Source organism: Centropristis striata, chromosome 4 (assembly GCF_030273125.1).
Source record: "Centropristis striata isolate RG_2023a ecotype Rhode Island chromosome 4, C.striata_1.0, whole genome shotgun sequence".
Classification (NCBI taxonomy): domain Eukaryota; kingdom Metazoa; phylum Chordata; class Actinopteri; order Perciformes; family Serranidae; genus Centropristis; species Centropristis striata.
In genome coordinates this window covers 31,308,086-31,320,826 of record NC_081520.1, presented here as the reverse complement: position 1 = coordinate 31,320,826, position 12,741 = coordinate 31,308,086, and the positions used below count along the sequence as shown (strand labels likewise).

Below are 12,741 nucleotides of genomic sequence, written 5' to 3'. Positions count from 1 at the left end.
AGTCCACTGTGGAGACATAAAAGCAGTTTATGTTAAGGTCAGGACTTCAATTTAAGGTTAAAGCATTTTTACCAGGCAGCAATCCGTTTCCATTTGTTTCACTCTGAAATTAAATTCATTTTGCAGAGATGTGAAACTAAGTCTAGATGGGTAATCCATCACAGTGGATATCATGTCTGCTTTTATTGTTGTCAAGGTTATGTCGTCATTGTGTAATCAGATTTATAGAGCCTGAACTGCAGCAATAATGTAACCTTAACAAATAGTATCATGTTCAACAGTCTTCAGAAAGGAAAAAGATGATAAATTAAGAGAATAACTGGGCAAAAGGTTGAGGTGAGACATACAAATATAAAGGTGAGGGCAGCGTTTCTCAGCTTTGATTGGCTGGACATGCAGTCAGGTTCACTGATTTTCTATATATTTGATATAGAAAATAAAAAAAAGATTTTTAAAATGACGCTTCTATAGAATCTCATTTTAAGCTAAGAACATTAGTCACAACCTCTAGGCCTGTCACGATAATAACTATATCAACTTACTGTTCGATATATAAAAATGGACACTATGGTTTTTTTCTGGAATCAATATATTGTCATTTACATGTGTGACTTTTTGTGCTTTTTTTGTGTTTAAAGTAATGCTAAATATGTTTGACAGGCAGTACGAATTGCCAAATAAAAACCTATATTTCCCAAGCAGCCATTCCAGCTATTTACATGTTATTTTAATAATAAAATAATATAATACATAATGATTATCTCAATGCAATTTTTTTTGTTAACAGAGTCTGAAAGACTATTTTGTTTGTTTTGGTTGTAGTTTATTTATTTATGTTTTATTTATCTAGGATATTTTAAGTATTTATTTTCAACATTTCAATTCCGATGTTAAACTGAGGTTTAAAAATTCATTGTTGTGGAAAAGGATGTACTTATTATGCTCTAACATCGTTATAAAACTAAAACTACATTGATACAATAATAATATCGTTTATCGTGATAGTTTCTGGGAAAATATATCATCCTAAAAAATGGTGGAGGCCTACAAACCTCATACACAATCACACAACTCTATCTCAGATCCTGGGACACAAACCTGGGGTCTTGCACAAGAAAGGGGATGGACTCAAATCCTTATAAGCTAAAGCTAGCGAGCCAGCATGCTCTTCTTAGTAGTTGTTCTGTTTAAAAGGTGTGTTTACAGTTTGTGGTGGTGTGTGAAAGAAAAGCGTTCAGTCTGATGTTTCCAAACAGTAGACTTCCTTCTTATGACGTGTCTGCTTCAGCTTCAAAACCACCACAATATCTCTCCAGGTGCACAGGTAGCAGCTAATGAAGTAAAGGCCACCACCCCACCCCCAAATGTGCCGTTGGTCTGACCCTGCCTCCTAGTACCTGCCAACCTCACATGTCGTACACAACAAATAAACTAGTACAGTTCCATCACCAGAGGGACACCATATTGATATTATGGCATTTTAGTGTATGCAATAGCATGCTCAGTGTTGTTTTTTGTCTCTTTTCTGTTTGCACTGTATGTGCAAACAATGTTTCCACTGTCAGCATGTGTTGTTGCAGATGGTCTTTAATATTAATGTTCATGTTGTGATGAATTATCATTATTTGAGCGTGTGCGTTCACGTTTGTGTGCAAATGAGTTTGTGTGTGTGTATAGTGTTTGATGGTCACTGCAGATTCTGATGTAACTCAATGCAACACACCAACACGCTCTCACACATACACTGAGTGTGTTCTTTCATTGTCATGGTTGTGTGTCTTTAAGACAGAAATGGAGATTGCACCAAAGGAAATTCTTAAAGATAAATTCAAGAGATCTAGCTGTGCTGCTCTTTTTTGTGACTAAAATCTTCACACAAAAGTTCAGAGAAATATAGCAAACATGAAGGGATATAATAGACGTAATTAGATGTTTTTGATGTTTTTGTGTTTGTATGTGTTTAATTAGCCTCAGCAAACACACTTAAACCACACAAAACCATTGCAGCTTGTGTTAATGCATTTAAGTCCATTTGTACTGTCAGTGTGGTCTGATGACCATCTGAACCTCCAACCTACTTTAATTCACACACAACTCCCACAAGGCTGTGTGTGTTTGCGTCTGTGTGTCTGCGTGTGTGTGTGTGTGTGTGTGTGTGTGTGTGTGCGCGCCCCTCTCTCCACCTATCTCCCATACTTGCGATTGTCTCCCCTCCTGCTGTCATTTGTCACTGTCACGTTCATGCACTCTCTCTGTCTCTCTTGCTCCCTCGCTTCTCCCTAAAGACCTATGTCACTGTCAGTAGGTTAGGACACTTAACCACACACACACACACACACACACACACACACACACACACTGAATGGAGCACTGTTGGTGGATGCCATTTAAAATAAATGCATAGACTCTGTGTGAATGACCCAACATGCGCCAGAGGGGTCGTAAATATCTCAGAGGGATTCCCTTGGGACTGCAGACACAATGTATGATGTGTGCATACTGTTTTTTCATGTGTGATTCAAATGATGAGTGGGTATTTTGAGTATTGAACAGAAAGTAAAAAACACATCATTGGTATCTATTCCCCCATCTTGACAAAATATATGAGCTATTGCTGAGTGCACTGATATTCAGTGATATCGCCAATATATCTGGTTATAATAGCATCCTGCTTGTGTTTTTTATTAATCAGTAGATGTCCTTATTAAACGCCATCTTGACTGAGACCATGAGAAATAGTCCCCTGATTAAAAACCCTGAACCACCATCCTGGATTACATTGAATTAAATTGAACCGCACCAAGTGCAATTCAAACTGAACTTGCACATAGACATTGTCTAGTAACTTTTTCTTCCCAGTTGGTTTTAACTGTAAATGCAGTGGCTGCCTGGTCGTCACTGGTTGAGATAAGAATAAATCTTAATGTATTTAAATCCCTATATATTTGAACCCCAATATATTTCAAATCTCCATCCTCAGCTGCCCTCATTTTTACTGCTGTCAGGGTGAAGTTCTAGATTAGCTATCACTACCACCCCCACCCAACACCACCCCCACTCCTCTCTCTTTTCCATACAAGCACACATACACACACACACAGACACACACACACACACACACAGACACACACACTTATACGCACACTTTCCCTCCTGAGCAAAGAAGATAAAGCAGGTGTTAGTAAAGAGTTCTCCTGGACCAAATGAAAGCCATTTATCAGACGCTTTGCCTTCCTCACATCGCACACATGTATAGAAACTCACACATCTGCACAAACACACACACTGAGTCATGATAAAAGCACTATCCAGGACTCTAAGCCTGAAGCTAAGCATGCTTGATTAGGTGTGTAAGGAGCTGTTAGGAGATGTGTTTGGGGTTCGGACTTTTTTTTCACTTGTAATATTCCAGGATCTGAAACAGCGTTGACTGTCACTGAAGAGTGGAGCCACCAGACAGAGGTGTCAGTGACTATTTACTACAGTGTTTTTCTTTTTTTTCTTTCTTTCAAGTCATAAATTGAAACAGAAACACATTTATTCTATATTTACCTATCTCATAAACGAATGCAACACTCAAGATTACTAATTCAGGAAACAATTCTAATCCACTTCTCCAACACCTTTGCTTAACTGAATGATTTTTTTTGTCTTTATAATTTAATTCGCAGGTGATTTCCCAGCTGCGTGTCTTGAGCCGCTCAGTAGCAACAGGCTCAAAGTTCGACAGGGAGCTCTGGTCCAATGGACTTTCACCCGTCCTTCACTTGTGGAAGAAACTCAACCAGGTCAGTTCTTTTTTTTTTTGCAGTTCATCTTTTTTTTCTGTATCAAATATAAATAGTCCCCAGTTTGGAACTTGCACTCCACTGTGGAGCTGGTGGTATTTTTGCTTTGAGCCATGCTTGTTCTTGAAGATGAAGATGAAGATTCAACTTTATTAATCCCCCAGCGGGGGAATTTCTTCGTTACCGCAAAAATTGCACACAAAATTATTTCCCTTTTAAGATAAAAATAAAAAAATAAACAATCTAATAGAGAAAGGCATTTAACAATACACAATATACTATATACTACTTAGTGCAAATTAAGTGAAGAATGTGCAGAGTGCAAATTATATACAAAATGTGCAGAAAAGAAAACTAAAACACGTTCAGGTTGTGCTGGTGTTGTACAGTCTTATGGCAGCTGAAATGAATGACCTGCGGAAGCGTTCCTTCTTACACCGTGGATGTAATAGTCTGGGGTCTTTGAGCAGCTCCTTCAGCAGCACAGTGCCATGTGGGTGTTATCAGTCCAGTCTAGTCTGTTATTGAGGTGAACACCTAGGAATTTGTAGTGTGGCTTTTTCCTCCGGAAGTCGATCACCATCTCCTTCGTCTTGCTGGTGTTCAGCTGAAGTTGGTTGATCTCGCACAAGCTGACGAAGTCCTTGATGACCGTTCTGTACTCCAGACTGTTCCCCTCCGAGACACATCCAACAATGGCTGTGTCGTCGGAAAACTTCTGGATGTGGCAGTTTGTGGAGTTGTGTGTGAAGTCTGAGGTATAGAAGGTGAAAAGGAAGGGAGAGAGCACCGTACCTTGAGGGGCACCTGTGCTACACAGCACCACATCAGACACACGGTGCTGGAGCCTCACATACTGCTGTCTGTTGGTGAGGTAGTCTGTTGTCCATGCAGCCAGGTGTTGGTCCACCCCCGCTCCCTCCATCTTCATCCTCAGCAGTGATGGTTGGATGGTGTTGAAAGCACTGGAGAAGTCAAAGAAGATCACCCTCATAGTGCTCCCAGTGTTCTCCAGATGAGTCAGTGATCTGTGCATCAGGTAGATCACTGCATGGTCCACCCCTATACCGAGCCGGTAAGCAAACTGCAGGGGGTCCATCAGTGTGCTCACCAGGGGTCGCAGGTGTCTCAGTATGATCCTCTCCAAGGTTCTGTAGCAGTACAGTGTGTATGTGCTGCTGCTGCAAGTGTGTTCAAGTGTTCACTTAGCGATCTCTGTTTGTTTACAACACTGTTAGTGATGCTGGTTAATTCAAGATCGCTATGTTTATGATAATTAGCCATGCTGCTTTGTTTTGATCAGCTGCTGATGTTGTGCAGTTAGCGACGGTGGCCACAGTTTCGTCTCCCATCTTTAATCTGTTGCGTATGTGATCATGGGGGGGCTCTGGGAGATTTTTTTTTTAATTTATCTCATTTTTACATTTAGAAATTTTAGTTTTAGTTTAAATTTGTGGAAGTTTATTCAGAGTTCATGCTTACATCATGCATGTAAAGAGTTATAATAAAACATTTCAAAATGCATGTGCAACTCGGTTAAATAAAAGTCTGTTGGTCCAGTCATATGTTTTGTCATTGTAGTTTTCTTAAAATCTTGTCTCGTCTTGTTCTTGTGAACCCAATATCGTGTCTTGTCTCGTCTCGTGAGCTGAGAGTATTGTCACACCCCTACTACCTGCTATTATCTTCAACAATATGATATGGCACACCCTGATAACACAACATTTTTTACACTGTTGTGTTGATACTTTTACTTCTACTCTTCCACAAGTGATTAAGATGCATATTGTTATCTCCACATCACTGAAATGAAAACTCTGTCATTTCTAAATTAATGCATATTTCATACCATTTTGTCATCAAATATATAGGAATTGTTTTTTGCAGTACTTTTCAAGGTTTGACAGTTCCTCGCCTGTCTTTATTAGTATGCAGAATCATGTTTTTGCATTGCCCAAGCAGTAGCAACTAGTCTTAATAAAAAGCTGTGCGAGCTAATTGGGAATTAGCAGAGTCTAATTGAGTGCTGTGTGTGATAGCCATCGGTTTGCCTCGTCAGGTAGCACTGCTATGTGCGGTTGCTTGGAGACCGGCACCTTTTCAAATCAAAGGGACATCTACCACAACATTGAATAATTTAGCTACCATATTCCCACTCTCTCGCTCTGCCTCTCTTTTATTCACTCTCATGCTGTAAATCACACATGGTTTCTCGCTCCTTTTCTCTCATTTCGCTCTCTCTCTCTCTCTCTCTCTCTCTCTCTCTCTCCCTCCCTCTCTCTCTCTCTCTCTCTCTCTCGGTCCCTTGCAGGCAGTTTGTTTTGTTCCCACAGAGAAGAGAATGATTGACTGTGTTAATTGTTGCCATTGTATCACCAGCTAGCTTCCCATAGATCACAATCTACCTCTGACTGCTTTCAATTAACGGGCCCTTTGTCGTCAGCTAACCCTCTGTGTTTGACCATCAGTGGATGTGTGTTTCCTGGAGTGCAGCTTGCATGCACAAGCTTGTATGTGGTGTATGTGTGTGTATAAAGGCTGGTGTAAGTGTGCATCTGTTCAAGTGTGTCTATGCATGATTTTGTGTGAGTATTTAAGGCCATGGGCATGTCTGTGTATGTAAACTGTGTGCGTATGAAGATATGTATGCATTTATTTGAAATTATTATTTGTTATGTAGTCTGCAAGGGGAGGAGCATTAAAGAGCAGTTATGGATTTAAATGGAGGCAATAGCAGAGCTGAAGTCAAACTGAATCCCACCCTACCAGTTTCTGTATCTTGTCCTGTCCATCATATCACCTTGTGTCCCTCAATCCCACAGTCCTGCCATCCTTCTCTCCCTCTGTCTCCTCCTCTATCTCTAACTGAGTAGATGTGAGGACAGCAAAATAGGATGCAGGTACAGGGTGTGATATCTGCAACAGAATACAACAAAATGTCAGTGTCTGTGCAGATTTGTTTTTACGTGTTTACTACAAACACTAAGACTTGCTGTACTTACATTCAGTAGATCTCTGTGTTAACTAGTGTAAACAAATTGTCCCCTTGCTTTACACTGCAGAGAGAAACACAACACAATTTCCCATCTGGTTGCATCATGCTTTGTGGAAGAATTTAGTTTATGTATGTTGAGCTCAGGAAACCCACAGGGAAAATTGTAAAGATATACTGTCGTGATGGAGGAAATCATTTAAAAGGAAAACGATAGCATGCTGATGGCTGCACAACATCAGTTAGAAAACGCATTAGATGTCTTACTCTAAATAATACGATGTCCACCTCCTGTGTAGCCGGCAATTTGAGAGGACTGATTAGTTGATGGTAATGATAACAATGTTCCAGCAGTTAGAGGGACATAAAGCAATGCTAGGACACTTGTACAATATTACAGACATCCTTGAAGCAGTATAGCCCAAGGTAAACATATCTATAGCTCTGAATTAATTAGAATGACCATTGTCTAATTATATATGCTGCAATGTCTGTAGAAAAAACATCTCTTTCTCCCTCCTGTCTGCTCACCCTTTTATCCCCCTCTTGTGCTTTTTGTTTCAGTCTTGGAAAATACTCTAGCAATGTAAACTGTCTATCATTTCAATATGAGGACATGTCTTTCTGTCTGTCTACTTTCTATCAGGGTTCTTCTCTGATCCACCAGAAGGTGGCGCCACCTACAGAAGGTCAGGGCTCACCTGTCCTGTCATTCATCGCTCTGGAGCAGTTCAACGCCATCCGATTGGTCCAGGTGTGTCAGATAACCAGTGCTCTTAATAACAACAACTACGCCTGTCACAATAACACATTTTTTAGGAGGATATATTTTCCCAGAAACTATCATGATAAATGGTTGTATTGTTGTATCGATGTTGTTTTAGTTTTATAACCATATTAGAGTATAGTAAGTACAACCTTTTACACAGCAATAAATCTAAATATCAAGAATATTAAACAGTGGAATTTAAATGTGGAAAAGAAATATTAAAATATCCTAGTTAAATAAAACATAAATAAATTAACTACAACCAAATAAAATAAATAATAAAATAGACTTTCAGGCTCTGTTAACAAAATATTGCAATGAGATAATCATTATGTATTATATTATTTGATTATTAAAATAACATATAAACAGCTGTAATGGCTGCTTGGGAGATATAGGGGTTTTTTCGGCAATTCGTACTGCACTTATATAGTAATTATCGTGACAGGCCTAACAACAATGTGTTTTACATATGTTCAGTAATGACTACTACCCCATTCATGTCATGAAGAAAATCACTCTCATTGGGTGGTGTTCATGCTTTCATCCAATAGCATGGGGCTTCTAATATAAACAAGACAGATGTATTAAATGTTAAGAGTTATGGAAAATGGGCTTTGCTTCATGAAGATGCATGAGATGAGTGTGAGTCATTGTAGCAGCAGTCTGTATGTAAAGTGTTTCTGGGTATTGGCTAAAACCACAGGTACATGTGTACTTAATAGTTTCTTCAATGCAAGACAAAGTAATTAGATAGAAAAAAGAAGCTCAATTAGTCAATCACAGAGGCCTGTCATAATGAACCAGGTCACAGCAATTAAATGGAAAGCTACCAAATGATACCCCAGGTACCAGTGTTCTACAACCTTGTCACAGTATAAACACTAACTGTGTGTGTTGTCACAGAGCATCCACCAATCCCTGGCTGCACTGAGCAAAGTCATCAAAGGGTCCCAGCTGCTAACTCCTGAAGTCCAAAAACTGGCTGCTGCTCTGCTCAATCAAGAGGTAAGAAACTGAAGGAGAAAGACAGTTAGATCAGGGAGCAACCTCCGTGTCTGAGCAGGGAGGCAAACCAGCAAATGCTTTAATCTGCATTCTACCCAAAATTCCAGCAGGGGGCGCTAAGTGCTGCTGCAAAAACATTTCTGTCCATTAATTTCAATGCAAAATGAGAAAACTTCTCACTTGATTTATTACCTCAGAATTTTTTTAGGACACACCTATGGTCTCAATCACTAGTAAAAAATCCTTTTCAAGACAATTTGATGTTAATTTAGTGTAAATAATGGTCCCATTTACAAGAAAATAGAAGATAAAGAATCATATGATTTGGGGCGTGGCTACCTTTGATTGACAGGTCACTAACAATGCGTATCCATGGCAACGTGTGAATAAAGTTATATATAACATTATATAGATATAAAAAAGGACGTTTAGCTGTTTACTCTCATCACTTTGACCCTTTCACTGTATTTTCACTTAATTACAGTTTATTTGAACATTTTGTTCATTAAAAATGTCTTGTTCAGCGTTTGGTTGGACTAACAGACACTTCAAGGAGTCTCTTGTCAGTTTTCTTCGGTAAGTAACGTACAGTTAGTTTTTGCTTTTGCTAGCCAAAATGAACATCCCAGTTAATGCTAACATGAATTAGCAGCAGCTTCTCTCAGTCAGGTTGAGGTGTAGAGAGGCTGTAGTCAGTGATCAGAGCCCTCTCGCTCCTCCACAGTCCAAATATGGTCTGCTCCCCGTATCGGAAACAAGATGACGACGAGTGTAACGATGAACTCGATGCCTCAAATGGGCCACAAACCAACCGGTGACGTCACGGTCACTACGTTAATTATTTATAAAGTCTATGAGTTCAATACATATAATATGTGTCACTGCATTGTTTCCCATTACTGTGATGAAGTTGAGACCACAGGGGCAGGTACACAGACCTGTAGTGATGACATCTAGCAGAAACTGTATGTGTCCTGGTCTGTGTCCCCAGGCTCAGATGAGGACAAAGGGGATATGACGAGGTAGAGGGGGAGAGATACACAATCAACCTTTTACTTCTTCTATGTTTATAATCTCCTGAGAGCAGCCTTGGGCATAATTTCCTCTCCACTGCTTTTCTCCCCTCTCTTTTTATATTAATCAGCAGGTCTTTAGTCTCATCCCTGTTTCCTTCCCAACCAACTCTCTCCCCTCTTCGTCTCTCATGTTTTCCTCTCTCTTCCCTGGTCTCCCTCCCTTCTGACATATTCCTTCACTATAATTAGTTCTGATACCAAAGCTATGAAATGTGTTAGCCACCATGCTTTGTGATACAGGTAAAGCTGAAATCAGTGTCTTAATATTAATAAGAAAAAAAATCCCCTGTTGTGTCACTAAAAAAGGAATATCTTATCTTAATATTTTTCCACTAATATATACAGTAAAATAATATGAAAAGTGTGTGCAATACCACAAATTAGATAATTCAATTTAAAGTGATATTCAATGCTTTGAACTGTATGTCAATGTACTAATGCACTACAGAAGAACAAATTCTTCACGTTTTAAACAAAAACCTAAAAACAAATTTATAAATATATAATTTATAAGTATATGATCACAATACCCAAAGATTAGGCACCATGCAGACAAAAACTCATTTTCCAGAAAGTCAGTACTGGTGTTACAGGAAAATTGAAAACCCAGCTAAAACATATAGTAATCTAATATATAATTGTAATGAGATTTTATGATATTCATGATTTTTTGTTCCCTGTGTTGACCACCCATAAAGTTTTATTTTACCTTAGAAAAGAGCCAAAATAAGAAAACTTTGGTGAACCAAACAAATGTAGTTTTGAAATCCTTTTTGACAAATATTAAATTGAAATCTGTACAAAGACAAACATTTAATGTTCAAACAGATATACCTTTTGTTTTGTAAACTCTTGAACACAATTCTGAATTTGATGCTGTTTTTATTTACACAGTGTCCCACCATTTTCTCTTACTTTGGAAAAGAGCCAAAATAAGAAAACTTTGGTGAATCCAAAAAATGAATGGTTACTAATAAGAACAAAAATATGAGGACAGTTTTGATATTTTTGCTTTCTGCAGGAGACCCATTCTTCCAATAAACCCATGCTTAATCAGTGCTCACAGTAAACCCAGGATACTCTTGTGAGCCAAAAAAGATTTAAAAAATGTATTATTTTTCTATCTTTCCTTTCCATGTGGTCTGGGTGTCCACAAATTAGGACACCTCATGGTGTGTTGTGACTGACCTGCTGCTGTAACTACAAAGCAGAAGAGCCTGTTTTACCTTTAATTGTGTTCAGTGTTAAAACACTTCTTGTGACCCAGTAGTAGTAAGCTTTTTTCAGCGATTGATCATTTGTAGGACTCATTTTAAGATGTTTCTCTTTGTTACTGTTGTGCATAATAAAAAAACAGCATTTCAATGAGTTGTTTGATAATCAAACTGATGTATTCTGTTAGTTTTGTAGGGCAGTGCAACTTTGTAGAGTTTTACCATAGCCTGTTTTAAAAATTCATATGATTATTTATGAACTAAAATATTGGCACAGGCCTGTTTCAAAGCTATCTTCTCCAAGAGAGGAAGTAGTTTCTCCAAACCCAGATCACAGTGTATTGAACAGAAATTGCCCCGAGTATCCTTGCTTGAAAAAGGTTTGGAACCTTTGAAAAAAGCATCAAACAGCAGCTGCCATATTGCTGATGCTGCCGTATGTTCTGGCAAGCCACAGAATCCTTGACACATATTAGATTCACTTCCAGCTGAATTTAAAAAGTGATGACATTGGTGACCCCAACTGGCAATGTTTTCATCACTGTCATAGAAATACCAACCCGTTCATCCTTCTTCAGAACAAAGGACACATAGTGACAAAGTGAAATCTAAATAGATTATTTCCTTCTTTTTACTTTACAAAGTTATCTTGAGACTGTGGTTACAGAGACTTTTTTGTAACTCTATAACCTTAAACCACTCGTTCTATTGGCATCGCTAAGAGTGTAAAAGTGCACCAAAAGTGTGTGGTTGCTTTACGACTGGTCTTGCTATCTTTTCTAAGACTTATTTTTCTCACTTGTCAGTTCTGTACAAATTGGAGCATCATTATCATTCTTCAGTATCCATTAGAGCAGAATTAATTTGACAAGCTTTCATGGCTTGCAGTCATATTATAACTATAGAATGATTATGCAGATAATGACAGTAAATTCAAGTCTATACCACTATCCCGTACAAAAGAAAATAGAGCTAAAGTTTGTCTGATAGAGCTGATAAATCCTGGCTTTTTACTTTGCCGTATATATAATAAAACAGAACTTTTTTGACTTTTGGTATTTTGAGACATTGGCCCTCATTTATCAAACGAGCATACGATAGAAAGTGAGCGTAAAGTGGGCAAACAATAATTTCTATGCAAAGGCTCGGCATTTATCAGTCTGGACGTGAGTGCAGGGTACGATCAGATCTCACATCTGCTCAGCTCGTGTACACAAATTTGAGTCAGCGTGAAGTCCACACGTCTGAGTCTGAGAATTGACTATTAGACTATTGTATCAATCCCTGGAGCTGATAAAACTCTGCCGTGTTTTTTTTTTAATGGTGACAAACCAAAGCATGTTTCGGCTATATCATTTATCACTAAAAACCTAATTACAAATAAATACACCTACCCAATTCTACCCAATAGAAACATTTCCAATCAGCGCTGCCACACGCTCCTCTGTCTGGGACAGAATACTTACTATGTAAAGAAGAGAATAATATCTCTCCATCACAATAATGATAGTAATAATATTAAATATTATATACACTGCAAAAAAAGAAAAGTTGGGTGAACTCAAAATTTCAAGGCAACAAACTTCGATAAAATTTTAAGTTGGACAATTAAACTGAATATTTTAAGTTTTGTTTTTGAGATTGTTCAACTCTGAATTCAGATTTTTGTCAACTCAACTGTAAATTGTACTAACTCATAATTTCACATTGTGATAACTTTTAATCCTTACTTCTGCAATGTGCTGAATTACCACGATTGTAACGCCGCTATGAAATGTCAGCTAATGTTGCGACCACAATTTTGAGTTAGCATTGATACGCTAATGGCTACTCTTGTAGCTGTAACAAGCAGCGCCGCTAGCATCAGTTAGCAGCTAGCTTTCGCTAAAGACCG

At 38.4% G+C, this 12,741-nt stretch overlaps 1 protein-coding gene across 1 annotated transcript in view; it reads left to right on the top strand.

The window, feature by feature from the left end:
• The window catches only part of dync2h1 (dynein cytoplasmic 2 heavy chain 1), a 134,054-nt gene that overhangs the window by 109,691 nt on the left and 11,622 nt on the right, over positions 1 to 12,741 (top strand). Inside the window, exons 90-92 of the mRNA XM_059330987.1 lie at positions 3,672 to 3,788; positions 7,427 to 7,534; positions 8,456 to 8,557. Of these exons, the coding sequence (XP_059186970.1) occupies positions 3,672 to 3,788; positions 7,427 to 7,534; positions 8,456 to 8,557 (327 nt within the window). The remainder of the gene's footprint in view (positions 1 to 3,671; positions 3,789 to 7,426; positions 7,535 to 8,455; positions 8,558 to 12,741) is intronic.